The sequence below is a fragment of the Vulpes lagopus genome, chromosome 12 (genome assembly GCF_018345385.1).
Source record: "Vulpes lagopus strain Blue_001 chromosome 12, ASM1834538v1, whole genome shotgun sequence".
Lineage (NCBI taxonomy): Eukaryota > Metazoa > Chordata > Mammalia > Carnivora > Canidae > Vulpes > Vulpes lagopus.
In genome coordinates this window covers 34545104-34565847 of record NC_054835.1, presented here as the reverse complement: position 1 = coordinate 34565847, position 20744 = coordinate 34545104, and the positions used below count along the sequence as shown (strand labels likewise).

At 37.0% G+C, this 20744-nt stretch overlaps 1 protein-coding gene across 8 annotated transcripts in view; it reads right to left on the bottom strand.

The window, feature by feature from the left end:
* SPAG9 (sperm associated antigen 9) overlaps positions 1-20744 on the bottom strand; it is a 149460-nt gene that overhangs the window by 73127 nt on the left and 55589 nt on the right. For 3 of the 8 annotated variants that reach the window (XM_041724570.1, XM_041724571.1, XM_041724567.1), the window contains exons 3-5: positions 18670-18740; positions 10321-10415; positions 4732-4882 (exon numbers count right to left, since the gene is read on the bottom strand). In XM_041724570.1, the coding sequence (XP_041580504.1) occupies positions 4732-4882; positions 10321-10415; positions 18670-18740 (317 nt within the window). Of the gene's footprint in view, positions 1-4731; positions 4883-9442; positions 9814-10320; positions 10416-18669; positions 18741-20744 lie in introns of those variants that run through there. The other 5 variants (XM_041724569.1, XM_041724565.1, XM_041724564.1 and 2 more) reach the window with 5 other exon arrangements.

The following is a 20744-nucleotide window of genomic DNA, read 5'->3' as shown; positions in this document are numbered from 1 at the left end:
CACTTCCACCCAATGCTCTTCTTTCCCTGTACATCTTCTGCCCCTCATTCCAACTCTATGTGGATGCGGCCCTCCTCACCTGCTTGGTCTCTCACATTCTATGCCTGGAGTGCCCTTGCTTGGGGAGGCCCTCATCATCCTGTTTAAGATCTGACACCCTAAAGCCTGGCTGCCCCTTTGCATGGATGTCCTTCACACTGCTGGGGCCCTAACTCTCTACACCAGGCGACCCCTAGATGGATATACTCTAAACCTTTCTCAGGTTATAGACGTGCACCAGCCCCACCCCCACTTCACCCTATGGATGCTTAACCTTGCTTTGCCCTACAGAGCAGCTTCAGGACTGAATTGTGCAGGAAAGAGGAAGGGCAGATAATGCAATACTACAACATGTAAATAATCACACCTTTATAGCAAGCCTTGATATCTAGTAGGGCAAGTTCTTATTCTCATTGTTCTTCTTAAGGACTGTCTCAGGTTACTCTTGGCCTTTTCTTCTCTAATGCCTTCTTTCTTGGCAGCTTATTTGTGAATATAATTCAGTTAGATGAACAACCCCACCTTAACATTTTTTTGCTCATTCCCAGTTTTAGCACTTTCATAATACATTTTTAACAGAACAGCTTGGGTGATTCAACACAAGTTGCTTTTTACCTGTTTCACTAGAAACACCCTCAGTAAGAAATCTCTGTTAATGATGCAATATAAACTCCTCTGCTTTCTAGTGATTTCTAAACTAGAAGGCCATTAACAGGGGTGTCAGATGAGGCTTCACGTAAGCTGTGGCATTTTGACTGGCCTTCAAAGAAGACTGTTTCCACTAGGGGTAATCTAAGCAGAACACAAATATATACATACGAGAAAACTATAAAACAAAGTAATTGGATGCAGCAGTGTGGAGGAGTTCAGAATATGAGAGTGGAAGATTCAAATTTGTGAACATCAATGTATAGAGTGCATTTACAGACATGGAACTTGAGTTACTCAGATTATGTAGAGAGGGGGGCTTAACTTTAAGCTCCAGGGAACTATGACTTAGAAGTCCAGGAGCCACAGGGGGATGGGTGTCCTGGAAGCAAAGTGAAGAAAAGTATTTCAAGAAGCAATAAGTATTCAAATGTGTCAAATGCTGCTACAAGGTAGGGTAGGAATGAGAATTTCCCATTATATTTAGAGGGTAATCCTGAGAAAAAGGCATGTCAGCACAGTAGTTACGTCTAAAAATCTCAAAGGAGAGGTGTGACAACAACCATTCCTCAAATGTTCTAGTTTGTCCTCACCACAGAGCCTTTACAGGTGCTACGTCATCAACCATGCATGCAGGGTGCAAATCACCCCTAAAAGGCCTTCCTTTGCCACTCTAAAGTAAACATCCATCCCTACTTACTGTTTAGCCCCTTACCTTGCTTTTTTGAAACAGTACATCTCACACATACATTCTCGCGCGCGCACACAAGCGCGCGCGTGCACACACACAAGCCGTCCATCATAACACTTGAAATCTAGGGAAGCCTGTGTGGCTCAACGGTTGGGCGCCTGCCTTTGTTCCAGGGCATGATCTTGGGAGTCCCAAATTCGAGTCCACTCGATCTGGGTCTCGATCTACTACTGCTTCTCCCTCTACCTGTGTCTCTGCCTCTCTCTCTCTCTGTGTGTCTCTCATGAATAAATAAATAAAATCTTTAAAAAAAAAATACTTGAAATCTATTACATCATTTGTTTACTTGTTTGTTGATCTTCCCCACAAGAATATGAGGAATAATATGTACACACACTTCTTTTTAAAGACAACTTGTGGGGCGCCTGGGTGGCTGAGTGGTTTAGTGTCTGCCCTCAGCTCGGGTCATGATCCCGAGGTCCTGGGATCCAGCCCTGCATCAGACTCCCTGCAGGGAACCTGCTTCTCCTTCTGCCTATGTCTTGGCCTCTCTCTGTGTATCTCTCATGAATAAATAAAAATCTTTAAAAAAAAATTAATAAAGGCAGCTCAGGTGGCTCACAGGTTTAGCACCGCCTTCAGCCTGGGGCCTGATCCTGGGGACCTGGGATCGAGTCCCGCGTCAGGCTCCCTGCATGGGGCCTGCTTCTCCCTCTGCCTGTGTCTCTGCCTCTCTCTCTCTCTCTCTCGTGAATAAATAAATAAAATCTTTTTAAAAAGTTAATTAAAAAATACAAAAAAAAAAAGACTTGTTCATTTTTCTAGATGCTTCATTCATGGAAGATTTTCCAGTACCTGAAGATATAATAATACCTCACTGACTACAACTCTCTTACCGTTTGAAATTTGCAATACAGCAACAAAGAAGGTCCCTAATGTTACAATCATTGGCAAATCCCCTTTACTGCCACTCTTCTGCCATGAAGCTTCCTGTAGTTCTGTTTCCTTGGTTATAATCCATCATATGGTTTTCTCACAGAACATTTTCACCTTAACCTTACTTCACAGAAAACTGTGCTAGTAAAATTAATGTTAATTATAATTCTCACCTTCAATTTTTTCATAACAAAGGCAAAGCATGTCCTAAATACAGCTAGGTCAGCAGAGAAATGTAAGTTGTAGAAAACGTTAAATCAGAGGTAGCCTAGCCCACTTCCTATCACACAAGGACACAAAGACCAATAGGTACAAGAGACAGGCTCCATAAATGAACTCTTAAACCTAACTCCTAGCCTTCCATAAAGTTAGAGAATGACATCTGGTTTATGATAAAGGCCTAGGTAAATAACAAAGCATATTCTAACTATTAGACATACTTTACAAAAAAAAAAAAAGACATACTTTACAAATCAGACTTTTGCCATTTTGCAACGTACCACTTTGCTCCTAGAAATTTCTACATGTTGAGCCTTTATCTCATTAAGTGGCTCCATGTACACAGTAGACAGGGACAGGATTTTTATTCTAGAAACTCTCTGGGAAATACTTGCTTTAGTATCTCTAAAGCAGGATACCAAAACCAAAACAAAAATACCTCTCTGGCTTAAGTCCATATTAATAATCTGTTAATCAGTTTATAACTTTCAGTAAAGTTCTGTCACAGCATGTTACTGGATTAAACAACAAGAGAATTATAATAATCTTCTCTTTGAGGTTCCTTTTGGGAATATAATTAAAATATAGTTAACCAGATGGTATACATTTTTGATGTACTAAAAGTATCCCTCCTACTTAATTTTGTTTTGGGAAAGGGACACAGTAAGTAGGCGAATTGAGGAACGGGTATTTTGAAAGACCTAGTAAACCTACAGGCAGGCTAAAAAAAAAAAAAAAAAAAAAAAAAAAAAAGGCCAGAGTGGCAGTAGGAGTAAAGAATTAGAGAGTTTCCTAGCAGCATCACTGTGGACTGATATTGAGCAGGTGCATGATTAGCTTCTAATAAACTGAGCAACAAGGAAAAGAGAAGGGGAAAAGGTGAGGCCAGTCTTAATGTTAAAAATACTTTTCAGTGGGAGAAAAGCTATCAAATATTGATTGCTTACTGTTCTGAGCACATTTCAAAGGTCAATGAAATGATTCTAAATGCCTCTACCAGAGCTGAGTGTATTTTATTCCAAAAAAGTCTTCCTAACATCTAAAACAAATAGTTCATTCAACAAACATATTCTGAGTGGCTACTCCGTGCTAGGCACTTTTCTAAGTGCTGGGGATACAGAAATAAGTAAACCACATAGATTTTATGTCCTGGTTGGAGAGAAAGAGACAAAGTAATTAAGTAGTAAATGACTTAGTATTTTAAAAGTATAAGAGCTATCTTTAAGCACTTAGACCATAATAAAAGTACTTTGGAAAAAAGAAAGCAAGGAGATAAGATGTAATCTACCTGTATTCATTGTAGGTGACCTATTTGTTTTATGATAATGTATAATATAACAAAATTCTTTTATAATCAATATTCTTTATAAATATCAACTTTATAAGATTTAGAATAATTTTAATTTTTTTAAGTTTATTTATGTATTTGTTTAGGTAATCTCCACACCCATCATGGGGCTCAAACTTTCAACCTCAAGATCAAGAGTTGCATGCTCTTCTGACTGAGTCACCCAGGTGCCCCAATTTTAAATATTTTTTGAACTATTACCATATCTCCCCTCTATTAGAGTATACTATTAATTATACTTATAATTTCTTTGACAGTATGTTCTTGGTCAAGAATATAATCTATAAAGAACTAACGTCAGGGCTTTTGAGCTAAACACAATGCACTTTTGGATATTGCTTTATGAAGGGTTTTGAGGAAGAAAATCTTTTTTTTTTTTTTTTTTTTTTTTTAGAAAAAACAAAGCCTTACTAAATTATGAAACTTCAACAGTGAACCAAGGGTTTCCAGTACCAATGATTTTCAATTCTAAAAAAACATCATTAAGATCACTAGTTACCCCACCTAAAATTTGTATGATCAAATAAATATCAAAATAGCCTATATCAAAGAGAAATTTTGATTAATCATGTCATTAGTATACTAATGACAAGATTATAACAAGTCAAGATTATAACAATGCTTGACTTTGTTTTCCTATATAACTTGAAAAAATAGTAAAAAAACTCTTTGGGAAGAGCTCATTTCCAATTTAAAAGAAAGGCAAAAATAAATAAAAGGCATTAGTTTTACAAGATAAAAATGTATACAAATAAAATGCATTTGTTTTGTTTTAGTTAATCTAGTAGTTCAATTTGGGTAAGAAAGCTTATACAACGTAAATTGAAGATTTCAGCAGAATGAAGCTTACCTTCAGGCTGGTATGAGAGCGAGGTTGACTTAATTCTTGGAATTTCCATTGCTCTGATCCAGGGGTCTCTCCACCTTTCTGGGTGTCAGGTGTAAGCAATCCATCTCCAGCAGGTAACGGGAAAATCCCTAATGATATAGGACGTTCTTTTCTATTGAAGAGGGGAGAAAAAATTAAGCATGCATTCATTCCTTTTAATTTTTATTCATCATGACTATAAGTAATAAGCCTGGGCTGTCACTGTTTTAGAATAATCACTCTTAAAGAATACCATCTGCCTATCTAAACAAGTAGACTCATCAAAGGAAAAAAAGGACAGTCTCAGAAATTCAAATTAGCCACAAGAAATTAACTAAGAAAAGTAGTAAACTAATGTTTAGGAAATGTTGTAAGTTACTGATGAGTTCCTTCCCCGGGGAGCAGTCTGTGGTCTGGTTTCACAGTGACAAAAACTACATTTTCACTCACTCTTACATTAGCCCTAAGGAAAACTAGCAACCTCTTCCTTTGGAAGTGAATCCCACCCTTCCTTCTACACTTCCCAAATCCCCAACCCTCTTCAGGGTACATGTTTTCTGCCTAAAGGAAAATCTATGTATAATCTAAATCAGGACTACTGATTAAGTGGTAAAAAGAACTCAAAAGAATTTTAATCCTTAACAGCAGGAAAGCTGTTTTTTTCTACAGAACAAATATATGCATTCCTTTCCATCACAGTACATGTGACAAAACCATTGTCAGTTTTTCCAAACAAGGAGGCCAAAAAAATTCTATTAAAAACTGTGGTTTCAAGAGAAAAAAAAAAAAAAAAGAGGAAAAAAAACCCTGTAGTTTCCAATGCTTTGTGGGAAATTTCAGTGAACAAGAGTTACAATTTTAATAATAATAGAATTTCAACAAGAAACATATCCTTCAGTATGCACAGATTAAAAATCAAATGGCTTTTTAGGGGGTGGAAACCAGCCTATGAAGAGGTTGTCCTGGGTCATTAATCCAAAAAAGTAGAAGCTGGCAAGAAAAGAGACACTAAAGGTCTGGGGCCTCCTGGAACTGCTACCTCTACGGGTAAGAATGTAAATTAGAATAGAAACACACTGAGGTTATAAATAAAAGTGGGAAAATGTTCAGTTTTACTAAAAAAGTCTTTTATTCTGTAAGCTCATTTTTATAACAAGAAACTTAAGCCACCTGAAATGTGCCCTCACTTAACACAAAGGATATGCTTTTCTATTCTTCACTACAATCAGAAGGATTAGTAAAACTGTCAGAGACCTTCTTAAAGATTAGGTGAAGGAAAAGGACTGAGAGATTGCATTTGGTTAAAGGTATGTATGCACAATGAAATAAAACAGGACTTTTCTCTAACAGTTAATTATTCATCATTTCTTTACACTTGGGGTACTTTACCTATTTGATTTAGGAAAATCACAACAGAAGGCTAGATTTTAATAACAAATTTAAGTTTGTGTCTATGAACTTCTAGAACAACCAAATGACAAAAATTAAAGTAACTACTCAGCTATTCTATTTAGACCAATTATTCCCCAATGCTGGTTCAGCAATAAAGTTTTCTTAAGTCTACAGTGAAAAAAGACATTATTTATTACATCCTTACTGAATAATATAGGGCATATTATTGTACACCTACACATTTCCATATATCCTAGAACCTGTTCTTTCCTGAGAATGACGAATCTTTCTCTTCATCTTTTCTGCTTCTCTGATTTTAAAGTTCCTTTCTTTCATCAAATGATGGTGACAATGATGCAAATTTTGTTTTAATGTTCATACTTGACAAAATAAAAAGTTGTTGCCTGATGTTTATCCCTCAGTTGGGGGGGCGGGTGTATTTTGGGAACCAAAAATCTAAGAGTCTAAGAGCTACTAAATGACTTACTTATTTTTTAACATATCTTAATAACTTAAGCAAAAGGGAATAAATTTAATGGGATAGTTTAATGGAAAGCTCTCTAACCCAAAAAGCAAAGACAAGCAGAAAGATAATACGAATGTCATGCAAATCTATCACACTGCTAACAGAAATCAAAACACAGGCCAGTCATTAGAATTATCTTCCTATATGAATGACAGACAACATCCATTCATTTTCACACATATCAAATACAGGAAAATTATTAAAACTACTGGAGGAAAAAGTCTGCCACGAAGCCAAGTTTTGCTTTTCCACTGTTGTTAAATGAGCCTGCTTTATCCAAAATACAAGGAGGATTCACACCTCTTTATATTGTTTTTATTAATCATTTAGAAACTGCTCTATAGGGAGAGTTTTTTTTTTTTTTCAGAGACTATCAAGAAGGTGCTGGTGCTTTGGGTCACTGTTTCAACTCTGGAAAAAAATATTAATACATACATGTCTTCTCTCCTTCTTTAATGATGTTTCATGAGAGTTGAGGAGAGGGAAGACGTGTAATTACACAAATCAATTAGAAATCCTACTTTTAAAAAGAAACCCTGAAAGTTGAACGTTTAGTCCTACAGTCTATTGGTATGCATGTTCAGTACTCTACATATTAAATGCAAATACTTCAGTGAAACTCACAGAAAAAAACAAAGAATGGGATACATTTGGAAAAACATCAAGTAACAGGTTTAAACACCAGTGGTTTCAATATGTTCCAATATGAGGCCACTGTCTAGAAACTATGCCATCTTCAACTACCAGAATCCTTGGTATATTCTTTTAAACACTGCCTTAGTTCCATATATTCAATTTTTAATTGGTTATTTAAATGTAACCTGTGTATAAATAAATTCCCAATTACTTTTGAAACAGCTTCTTGGCAATATAGACATTTAAAACAAATAACCATTAATAAAATTTTAAAAAGATTGTTCAACATTCACCATTTGGCAAGCACTAAGAAGGGTGGTTTGTTTACGTTATCTCATTCAATTCTCATAAGGAAACAGGGATTATTTCCCCAGTTTTCAGATTAGGAAAAGTGAGGCTCAGAGAAATTAAGCACCAGGAATCCACAGAGATGGGACTCAAAGTCAGCCCTGTGGCACTCCAAGGCTCATGTCATTTCCTTGGAACCTCTCTACTTCTTGACAACTTAATATTGAAGAATTTGGCATTATTTCATTAGGTTATAAACAACTTTTGTGTCAAAAAACTTTCTGAATTTAATAATAAGGTATTTTATTAATAAAATAGCTAGAGCTCTGGAAAATAGTTCTGCTAAAAATGGAGTGCATAAGTTACTGCAAATTATTTACTTGTTTGGTTTATTAAAGATCTTGCAACTGATTAAATTAAAAATAATAATCTCACACTGATTTTTAAAACCATCCAGACGGGTAAGAATCTCAGAGAAGGAAACTGAGGCACAGAGATTTTAAGCAACTTGCCAAAGGTCCTACAGCTCACATGTGGCAGAGCATTTATAGGCAAGCAGCCCAGCTCCAAAGCCTCTTACTCACTGCACGGCCCTGAATGGCACAGCAGAAAGCCATCTCAAACACAACCCAAACCTAAGACAGCCCTTTAAAATTTATCTTCAATATTACATATGCTTGAGTGAAGGTCTTTGTTACCTAAAAGCCTAAATATACATATAAACAAATCTTTTATGTACTAAATATACAAAAGTAGTAAGATTTCTTCAAATTTTTATAAAATCAGGAAAGAAAATAAATGACCAAGCATCTAACTTTAGATCATAGATGACATTTAACTTCTGGGCCTTAAACTAATGTTAAACACAAACTGACCAATGAATAAAAAGAAAACACTGAGGGAACTTATTAGTTTAATTCATCTTAATTTATCTAAATCCACGAGTTGAGTATTTTAAGTAAACATTTAAATAATAAAATCTAGACACCACAAACCTTCCTTTAAAACCATGCACAATGCAGAAATCTGAACAAATGAGATGCCTTTAGTTTGAGGAGTTAGAAAACAAAAGGTACCCAACCCTTAAATATCTAAGATGTAGAAGATGGTTCTTACAGGGTATGAGTAGAAAGAGCAGCAGCAAAGCTCCAGAGATTAATGACTACCTCCACAAACAGGCACGGATATTTGTCACCCAAGTCTACAAAGAAAGGGCAACATCTGACAAAACAATAGTGAATAGGCTTTGTAAAGCTTTCACAACTTTGATGTGTAAATAATGGGGGGAACGTACTCCTTGCCCTAAAAGGTTTAAATTCTTTCACTTTAAAATATATTTTTTCAGTAAGAAAATATTTGAATTGTCAGTTCCCAGGAGTTATTATCAAAAACTATAAAAATTATGCCTACAATGTCCATTCAGTCGAAGGATAACTGAAAAAAATAAACACCTACGGCCTGTGTCTAATCGGCTACAAGTCTCAGCATGAAAGATACTGGCCCCTAAATGCTCAGATGCTAAACACAGAGGTAGTATAAACTTGGACCCCTTGTTTTACTTTTGTTCTCCTTTTACTCTCTCAACACTGCCTAAAACAAGACCACACTGACCTTGTACTGCTGCGTAAGTACAATAGGAAAATCCTTTTCTTAAATCCGTAGTTTCCAAAGACAAAGCCGTATCCCTAGGTAATGGCCTGTAAATTACTATAAATAAAAATTAAAAAATCCTAGCTTCAGGCCATTTTCCATTGTTTCAATCTGCAACAGAAATGGTTACGAGCAGACCCGTGAAGCTGAAAATTTGAGAAAAACCAACTAAACAGGGGCTTCTAAGAGAGACTAGAGTACCTGAGTATCCTTGGTAGGTTCTGCGTCAGAGCTGGCACACCGGTAGAAATAGAAAAGTGCACAAGCAGCAAAACAGAGAGAGATACTAAGATAGCAGAATTAATGACCACCGCCCCGCCAACAAAGCCAAACACAAACAGCAGCATGCATCCAGGACTCATGGCGCTGTGCTGGCATGGTGAAACACCCGAACCAGGAGGCCTACACAGGGGCCAAAGGGGTATCTTTGTAGTGAGGATCTGTCATTCAGCTGCTGCCACAAAAACAATGCCATCAGCAGCAGCTTTCCACTCCATCCTGCAGCAGCTCCGGAGCGATGACGTCATCCTGCTCTCCCCACCTCATAACCATAGAGCTGCTGCTCCTAGCATTTATGCAGCAATCCAGAGCCACAGCGAGCCTATTAACTATTTTCCTCTCCACTAAGAGTCCTGGCTTAGCTCATTGGCTACAATGCTTGGGAGATCTACATAATTTATTCAGACTCCTACATCAAACAGAAGTCTAACCCTTTCGAACGTGCCTCTCCGTAACAAAAAGGACTTTAAACCAATTATACAGGAGAAAAGAAAAATTTTCAGCACTCCCACAAATCAGAAAAATTTAAACCTAGTATAATCTCCATTAAGTATTACAAAACAATCAAAATACCTCGATAGGTTGCTTAGATGGCATGGCTCAGGAATTACCTTTTCAATAGCGAGGGCTGTTTCTATTTTTCTATGCTATTCTCTCCTATAGCATTCCAACCATGCTTTCTGAGAGAGAGCTTTTGAATCAGCCTAACTATTGTTCCAGGATTAAAGAACAGGGAGAAACAGAAATAAACAGATGAATATTTCGATTTTTCTCAAGGCAAAATGTTTAACAAAGCTTACCTAATTCTACTATGAGCTGTGGACTCTAGTTGATCACTCCCTGAGAGCTGATGAAGTTTTGTTCTTTCTAAGTGTTCCATATAATTATGGATCATCTATTTTGAAGAAAGAAAAAATATGCAAATTTTTAAGGCTAATATCTGAAATAAAAACAGTATTTTAATAAGGAACATTTTAGTAGAAATTTCTTATTTACCAGACACTCACAGTTCCATGTAAAAGAATACTACGGTTGAAAAAAATTTTAGCAGCAAAGGAATATATGCAAATGCTTACATTCATTTAAGGACACTGGTGTCCAAAGAAGTACCCAACATGTTGCTTAGCATAGTGATAACTTCTTTTAACAATATGTGACATTATTAAAAGCTATAATTTTAACATAAATAACACAAGTTAGGACACAGGCATTGGGGAGGAGGTGATAAAAGACTACCAATAATAAAGGGCATTTGAGAAATCCATTCCCTAAAATGGGAAACCAAAAAAGAAATTAACATGAAACTTGAGAAGAAACCATACCCTGATGTGTGATCTTTTCCATTTTTTTTTCTTTTCCATTTTATAAAGGATTCAGAGTAAATATCACTGTCCATTTAATTAAGGAATTTAATACCAAGATGTTTATTTCTTGTGCCTATAGATTTCATTAAAAGAATGATAAAATATGGGGCACCTGGGTGGCTCAGGGGGTTAAGTGTCTACCTTTGGCTCAGGTCCTGGGATAGAGGCCCAAGTCAGGCTCCTTGCTCAGCGGGGAATCTGCTTCTCCCTCTCCCTCGGCCCCCCCACCCCCTTCAAGCAGGCACGCTCTCTCTCAAATAAGTAAAATCTTTATCTTTTTTAAAAAGATTTCATTCATGAGAGACAGAGAGAGAAAGGGGCAAAGCCACAGGGAGAGGGAGAAGAAACAGACTCCATTCAGGGAGCCTGATATGGAACTCGATCCCGGGACTCCAGGATCACGCCCTGGGCGGAAGGCAGGCACTAAACCATTGAGCCACCCAGGGATCCCCAAGTAAAATCTTTAAAAAAAAAAAAAAAAGCTAAAATATTTTCTCTTTTGTTTGATTGTTAATATATTGGTGTCATCACTTAATGTAATCATCTAATAGCAAATAAAATAAAAAATCAGAGTGCTTTGATTTTATTGATTTATTTACTTCTTAAAGATTTTATTTTTAAATACATAGAGCTCAAACTTATAATCCCGAAACCAAGAGTCCCATACTCTACCAATAGCCAGCCAAGTACCCCATCAGAGCACTCTGATTTTAAATCTTGGATAAGGAGCCATAAGATAGACAAGCTGAATATGGAAGTAAAAGCTTCAGGAATATCAAGTATACAAACTGCCAAGAAATTCTATAATCCTATTTAGTTTTTGGTAATCTATAGTTCCACTTTTAAGAAACCTAAATCTGGCATTAAAACATGTAAAATGCAACAGATTTTCATCATAAATTCAAAAGGCCTTTGCTAGATACTAACATATGATTAAGAAAAAATGAATTTTAAAGAATAAGAAAAGGTATGTTAGCAATCTAAAAGAACGTAAATTTGGTAAGTAGACAAGAAAAAGTTGATGACTGTCTTGGGACTATCCTTTGAATTCTTAAAATTTGAATGTTCAGGGCAGCCCTGGTGGCCCAGCAGTTTAGTGCCACCTTCAGCCCGGGGTGTGATCCTGGAGACCTGGGATCAAGTCCCATGTCAGGCTCCCTGCATGGAGCCTGCTTCTCCCTCTGCCTGTGTCTCTGCCTCTTCCTCTTTCTCTCTGTGTGTCTGTCATGAATAAATAAATAAAATCTTTAAGGAAAAAAAATTTTGAATGTTCCCTGAATGCTTAAAAAGGCATGGAACATCTATAGAAGTTTCTAAACTATACCTGTATGAACATGGATTTCAATCTCAATATAACTTGAAACATGCACTATAGCATGTTAAAAGGATAAATGAAAAGAAAGATCTTGAAAAAAATCTGTAAAACTTTTAAAAAGCACACTTTTGTTGGAAGAAATTTTACTTGGCCTGTATGTATGCAAAAAAATGAAATCTCCAAAGTGTTATTTACTTCAAATAAACAAAAAGCTTAACTGATGCATGATTTAAGTAAGTCTATCAAATCAAACATTATAAAAGAATTAAATAGGGCAGCCCGGGTGGCTCAGCGGTTTAGCACCGCCTTCAGCCTAGGGCCTGATCCTGGAGACCTGGGATCCAGTACCACATCGGGCTCCCCGCATGGAGCCTGCTTCTCCCTCTGCCTGTGTCTCTGCCTCTCTCTCTCTCTCTCTCTCTCTCTCTCTCTCATGAATAAATAAATAAAATCTTAAAAAAAAAAAAGAATTAAACAGGCTGTTTCCCAATTAAGACTATCTAAATAAGAATTGTATCAGACTAAGAAAAATTAACGTAGAATTACAGGGAAATGGTATGTAAAGGCATTAAAAATTTTTAATTTACATACCCTCTATTTTAAATTTACAAATTTTCTCTTTACCCCCCAATTAAAAAACATATTTGCAGAAATACAGTTTTTGTCTTTGTGTCAGCATGTCAGAAATAATGAACTTAATTTTTTTTAAGATTTTATTTACTTATTCATGAGAGACAGAGAGAGAGAGAGAGAGAGAGAGAGAGGCAGAGGCACAAGCAGGGGAAGAAGCAAGCCCCATGCAGGGAGCCCGATGCAGGACTCAATCTTGGGACTCCAGGATCATGCCCTGAGCCAAAGGCAGATGCTCAACCGCTGAGCCACCCAGGTGTCCCAATACTGAACTGTTTTTTTCTTGAATCAAGAGGAACTTTAAGGAAAAAAAACAAAAATGAAACTAAAATAACAAACTGATAGTTGAGCCAAATAGATATCAACTCAATTTTCAAAAGATTTTACAAAACCTAAATTGAATTCTTATATACTGGATAGTAATTATATGCAACTGATTAGCTCAGATGAAAGAATCTAAGTTTCCTTAAATACTCAGATGAAGAAAACAGAAACTTCTTAGACTGCCTTTACAATATTCTATTTATTCAATATAGAAAAACAAAAATTATACATGCAAATATAGAATCAGTTCTACCCCCAAATAGTACATTCTAAAGACTGATTCTTGTCTTACATGATTAATTTTAAATTTATAAAATGTTGAATTCTAAATCTTCTTCAAAAGACTGACCCCTTCTTCAAATAATATATCCCAGATATAATATGCTAACATTCCAAAATGGTCTATATAACGAAACTGGTTCCAACCCAATTATTTTTGTTAAAGATTTTATTTATTTATTTATTCATGGGAGACCATACCCTGATGTGTGATCTTTTCTATTTTACAAAGGATTCAGAGTAAATATCACTTTCCATTTAATTAAGGAATTTAATACCAAGATGTTTATTTCTTGTGCCTACAGATTTCATTGAAAGAATGATAAAATATGGGGCACCTGGGTGGCTCAGGCGGTTAAGTGTCTACCTTTGGCTCAGGCTATGATCTCAGGTTCCTGGGATAGAGCCCCAAGTCAGGGTCCCTGCTCGGCCTCTCAGAGACACAGACAAAGAGAGAAGCAGGCTCCTCACAGGGAGCCTGATGCAGGACTCGATCCCGGGACTGAGATAACTCTTTGAGCCAAGGGCAGATGCCCAACCGCTGAGCCACCCAGGTGTCCTGGTTCCAGCCCAATTAAACTAGCACTTTATAGTAAAGAATAATAACAAAATGATAGCTAACGTTTATTGGGCATAAGTCAGCCAGTCCACTGACAGCAACTGTTTCATTAATCCTCACAATATTACAATTTTATAGACTCCAGCTTAAGGTTAATGTGCTCAATCTGACCAGCTAGTTAAGGATCAGCTGTGTTCTGCCATTAGCTAGTTGGCTTTAGGACCAGAACTCCCTCTGACTCAGCCGGTCAAGAAGTTAAGCATTCTAGGGACTGGTTCAATTTGCCCTTTTAGTCAATTCTCTAGGCAGGCTATAAGCTCATTGTTCTTTCTTCCTCACACCCACAAGAAAACCCCACACCCTAAAGCATTTCCTGACGTCTGAAATAAAATATGCACTATATTCTATAAATTCACCCAAAAAAGTAGAAAAAATACACTGTATGTAAAAAAAATTTTTTTAAAGACTTTATCTATTTATGAGAAACAGGAAACAAAGAGGCAGACACACAGGCAGAAGGAGAACCAGGCTCCACACGAGAAGCCCGATACGGGACTTGATCCTAGGTCCCTGGGATCACGACCTGAACCAAAGGCAGATGCTCAACCACTGTACCACCCAGGTATCCCTAAAATTTTTAATTTTAAAAAAATTTAACTTTAATTATAGAGCTTCACAATATAGTTCTGCTTAAAAAAAAAAAAAGTAAATGGCAGGGCATAATCAGTGCTGCCAGACAGAAAAGAGAGAGGTGAGACAGTAAAAAAAGAGGGCACACTTTAGATAATCTACTGCTGGGTCCACCAGCGTCATCCCTCCAGATCTCATAACTGCACCTCTCCATTTTCTCAGCTATGTACATTAATTCACACATATTCAGGAGTCAATTCAGTAACAAACAGTTGGCAGTCCTAAAGAAGAATCCCAAACACACTGTCTGGAAAATCTCTACTCCCCTCTGCATAAAGAAATCACAGTAGAGGTCGACTGTCACCTTGGCTCAAGCTGGGAAGTAAGGCAATAAGTGAGGTTTTGAAGAAAAATGGCATGAGGATCCCTTTAATTGTGCTGGCCATGAATCTCTCCATATGCACCCAAGAATCATCCATATATCTATACCTGCAAGGCCACTATTCTTAAGGTTGTTGCAATGCCAGAAGCAAAGAGGCACAGAAAAATTTCTAGTGCTTTTAATTTTAACACTCATATATTCCATAACCTAAAAGCGTTATTGAAAATAGGCAACAGAATATGACAGAGCTAGGTTCAAATCCAGTCACACATACTAGCATGGAATTTGGAACAAATCACTTCATATTCCCTTTCTAAACTTCAATTTCTAAAATGGGGGTGGATGATGGAGTCTGGTCAGAGGATGAAAGAGAGTGCATTTAGGGGAGCCTGGGTGGCTCAGTCAGATAAGCAGCTGCCTTCAGCTCAGGGCATGATCCCAGAGTCCTGGAATCCAGCCCCGAATCAGGCCATGCTTGACTGGGAGCCTGCTTCTCCCTCTCCCTCTGCCTGCGATTCCCCCTGCTTGTGCCCTTCCCTGTTAATAAATAAAAATCTTAAAAAAAAAAAAAAAAGGAATGCACTTAAACACTCCTTGAGGGGCACCTAGGTGGCTCAGTTGGTTGGATGTCTGCCTGCACCTCAGGTCATGATCCCAGGGTTCTGGGATCTAGCCCTGCATCAGGTTCTCCGCTCAGTGGGGAACCTGATTCTCCCTCTCCCTGCTGCTCTTGTGCTCACACTCTATATCAAATAAACAAATAAAATATTAAAACAAAAAACAAAAAACAAAAAAAAACGCTCTGACTGATGTAAGACCAAGGTTCAAGTTTCTGGTGATTAATATAAGAGTGTGTATACACAGTTTGCCCAAGTGCCACACAACTGCTTAATGTTTGTATTTCCTCCACTGTCTTCTTTAAGGCATATCTTCTTTTAAGCAAATTCAGTATTTGATACAAAATTTTGAATTTGAATAGAGAGAGAACAGTTATGCATATTACAAAAGGAACCATGGGGCACCTAGGTGACTCAGTTGGTTAAACGTCTGCCTTTGGCTCAGGTTGTAATCCTGGAGTCCTGGGATAGAGCCCCACTTCAGGCTCCCTGCTCAGCTGGGAACCTGCTTCCTCCTCTCCCTCTCCCTCTGTTCTTTTCTCTAAAATAAACAAAATCTTTAAAAAAATAAAACAAAAGAGCCATAGCAAGTTTATCTTAAGCAGCAAATAATGTGTTTGATTAAAGTGCCATTTACACAACTTTTGAGGGGACACCTGGGGCTCAGCGGTTGAGCATCTGCCTGTGGCTTAGGGCGTGATCCTGGAGTCCATGACTCCCGCATCAGGCTCCCTGCATGGAGCCTGCTTCTCCCTCTGCCTATGTCTCTGCCTCTCTCTCTCTGTGTCTCTCCTGAATAAATAAATTAAATCTTCAAAAAGACATAAAAATAAAAAAATAAACAACTTTTTTGGGTGCATATAAAAAAGGTTACCTGCCTTGTAATAGTGAAAAGACAAGGTTAAATCCTTCAAAGTTCCTTTCCCTGAAGGTTCCCAGAATTTACCTTTAGGATATCTAGTTCTTTAGCAATGGACAGCTATTTATAATTGCTAATTGAATGGCATTTCTAGTACAGACATATAAACACAGGAAAACGTGATCTAGAGTAGACAGACCCATATTTTGAAGCAGCTCTATGTGTATTACATAAACCTTCCTTGAGGAAGAGCAAAATAAAAGGAGCCTGCCTAACAGGGCAGAGGAAAGAAGCTGCTTATGACTGACGGAGGGGTTCCTACGGAAAAAGTTGTCGTGCTGTAAGTGAAATCACCCTTAGTCCTAGACAGGCCCAACTCCAATGTGGTATTTAAGATTTTCCCCGAGATCTCTTTTTCTTCCTAGAGTATCATTCTCTGAAGGAATTCTCTATAACTTTTATAGAAAAGTTATTGTACCTTTCACCTGAAATTAAGATGTCAGGTTGTTTTTCTATAGGAAAATTTCTTAACTTTTATTAAATAAATACGAAAAAATATGAAATTTCACTTTACAGTATTTTTTTAAAAAATACATATATTCATTTCTTTTAAAGATTTTTATTTATTTATTCATGAGAGACACAGAGAGAGAGAGAGAGAGAGAGAGAGAGAGGCAGAGACACAGACACAGTCAGAGGAAGAAGCAGGCTCCATGCAGGGAGCCTGACGTGGGACTCGATCCAGTACTCCAGGATCACACCCTGGGCTGAAGGTGCACTAAACCGCCGAGCCACTGGGGCTGCCCACATTTTTATTTAATAGCATACCCATCTGTTCAGACATGGATATGGTATAAGAAGAAGCAACAACAGGTCTTTAACAATTGTTTGTGTTTTTTTAAGTAGGCTCCATGCCCAGTGTGTAGCCAAGCATAGAGCTTGAACCGAGGACCCTGAGATCAAGACCTGAGCTGATAATCAAGAGTTAATCACTTAACTGATTGAGCCACGCAGGTGCCCCATCAATCATTTCTGAACAGTCTTAATATCCACCAAATGCCATCTGATTAAAATCTGAATATTTTTCACATACTGACAAGGTTGCTGTTTAAGCTATTCCTGTCTTCCCAGGGGTCCATGGTTCCAAAACTCCTTAGCCAATCTTTTCCCTCCACCACTGAGTATTAATTCTTCACGGGTGGCTACAAAAAAACTAAATAATAACCAAACCTCCTAGATCGGAAATTCTAACCCCTCCTAAAGAAATACATATCCAACTTTATCATATTTAATCATATTATTTCAAAGCAAATCCTTAAAAGCAACAATATGGGTTTCTACCACAGGCAGGATAAGAGATCACAAACTAATGAAAGAAAAATGGAAGCTTAAGACTGGAACCATCTGTATTCTGGGAGATTTGGATAAGAAAAGGGAAAAAAGAGGAATTTTTTTTTTCACGTAACAAATAGTGCTTTGAGTCTATGAAATTCTATTTATTAAGGTTTGTGACCCCCTCCCAGACTGACCATGAAACACAAAAACAATTTTCACATTCAAGAGACTGCAACAAAGGCAGCATATGAAAGGCTCGCAAAGAATCATAAAAAAGGTTAAAAACATGCTCAGGTACATTTTCTAATTTGCTTTGGAGAGATTATATACTAGAGTTATTAATTTAAAATACTGAAATTTCATGCAGAAAATCTGTCTTAGAGTCATTCTGGTTTAATAGACAATGTGTTTATATTATTTGTCATAAGCTTAATGCAAATAAGCCTTTTATAGTGGATTATAAATACAGAAACTCTTACCAACTAGTTACCAATCCATCATTTCCCAACTGGTAACAAAATACATCAATCCTTGTCATATTAGTATCATACAGACTTTTTATTACACAGACATTAGTTTGTAATTAGCTGACCAAAAAAACAACTATTGGAACTGCCTTAGTAATTACATTATTCTATGGCAAACTGTCATCCATGAAAAGTTAATTCCAAATTAAAAAAACAACAGAAGTCCGCGTTTGGTAACAAAGGTAAATGCTAAATGAAATTTAATGTTTTCTGGACATATTCCCCAAGAATTATAGTAGCTGACTTTCAAAGGAAAATTAAGACATAATTTCTCAAGTTAATTCAGCCTGTTCAATGTTAGCATGGTAAGAACAACCCAGAAACCCACCTCAGTGTGTCTCTGATGTAATGCATTATATTCCTTCTTCAGTTCTGCTTCTCTTTCTTCAAGTCTGCTGACTGAAATTAAGATACATAATATTTAATCAGAACAAAATATAAGAAATTCACTTAAAAATTCCATTCTTAAAACCTGGAATAGGTTATCTATAATTCTTAGTAACTTTAGGACTCAGTGCTTCTCAAAATAGAGACCTCAGTTACCTTCCTTAATAAGTAAAACTTTCAGCAAGGGAGGATAAACTAGATTTTTTAAAAGCCCCTATACATCAGATTGCTTCTCCTAATAGGTGTATGTTTCTCAGGTCACCCCTTTAAGTAGATTTTTACTGTGACATAAAATGATCTCTTTCGAAAACACTTTACAAATCCCCTCATAGAAGTTTTAACCTGGGGTCTGGGTCCAAATCATTGACTTTTAACATTACTCAAGCTCTTTTCACTACTGAGCAGTTACGTGAAAGCACCATTGTTCAAAAGTACTTTTTCTGCTTCAGGGCTTAATTTCAGGGATTCATCTTCTTTGATTTAGCTCCCTCTACTGATGGAGTTTGTGAGTAGCACTGATTTGGGGGTAGGGCTCAGAGTACAACTACTAGTTTTAGATCCTGAGATACAGAATGTTAGGACAGGATTTCATAGGAAATAATATCAGAGAGGAATGATTCTGAGAGAAAGTAGAGTCCAAGCAGGACCACAAAGAAATTAAATTACAGTACTCAAAATAGATGGTGAAGACAGTATACAGGCACTGTTCCCATAGAGAAGGGAACACAAAACCGTGATAGTGCTGAGAAAGAGGGGAGACTGGCCAGCCTGGAGGAGCTCATACTGACTAAGTAAGGCACAGTGAGAGATGGTCTGGTGAGGAGAAATAAAGCTGGAACCACCAGGAACTTGTCAAGAAACTCATTTAAGTCTGTTTAAAAGACAGATTAGTTGGAAATGTTTTACTGGTATAAGGGTCTGCTAGCTGTAAGCATGCAAAATTGCTTGTAAGCCACAGCCTGTGACCATGACAGATGGCAGCAGAAGTAACTACTATGAACAGATGGCTGTAGAAGTAACTATGATCTATACAACAGTACATACACGAATGTTTCCCTATACCTAATGTTACCACAGCAAACACCAAATGCATAACTTGTGCTGCCCAGTAAACTCATCCTTCGTTTGTGTAGTAGCTTTACGTGCTACCATTTGTTTGAATATCTTGAAAATATGTCATTAATTAGAAAAACTGTAGCTCTGTGGCTGAAAGCAATAATAAGCAAACTTGTAATGCTGATGTATTGTGAAAATGTAATAGGTATTGAAACTATATTAAGTTTTAGGGCTGCTTCTGTGATTTTTATTTAAACACAAGAAATCCAAGCAAATTATATTTAGTTACAATTTCAAAACAAATGTCTTCTACTACTTCTTGTCAATTAAACTGATCTAAAAACCTTAACCCTAATACTATTGTGTGAACCTTACCTATTTTTAGTTGTTCATTTGTGTATATCAAGATTTTCTTGCTATTGTGTAACCAGAAAAAAAAAAAATTGTAAGTTGGGACTCAAATACAACTATCATCCATAAACTTCAATTTTCAAGTTTGTGCTCAACAATAGTCTCATTAATTCTTGTCAGGTCTTGACATGAATTCATAAAATAAGTTTGTATCACCATCACCACCACTTCTGATAGCAGCTAAAATTTTATAGTGCTTATTATGTACCATGCACTGTCTTGTGTGCTTATATAAGCAAATTATTTGAACCTTATATTAACCTTATGCTGAAAGTATTAATACTACACTCATTTTAGAGATGAGAAAACTGAAGCAAAGAGAAGTTAAGTAACTTGCACAAAGTCACACAGTTAGTAAATGGCAAAACCAGGATTCCTTTTTTTTTTTTATTTTAAGATTTTATTTATCTATTCATGAGAGACACAGACAGAGAGAGAAGCAGAGACACAGGCAGAGGGAGAAGCAGGCTCCATGCAGGGAGCCTGATGTGGGACTTGATCCCGGGACTCCAGGATCACGCCCTGGGCCAAATGCAGGCGCCAAACTAC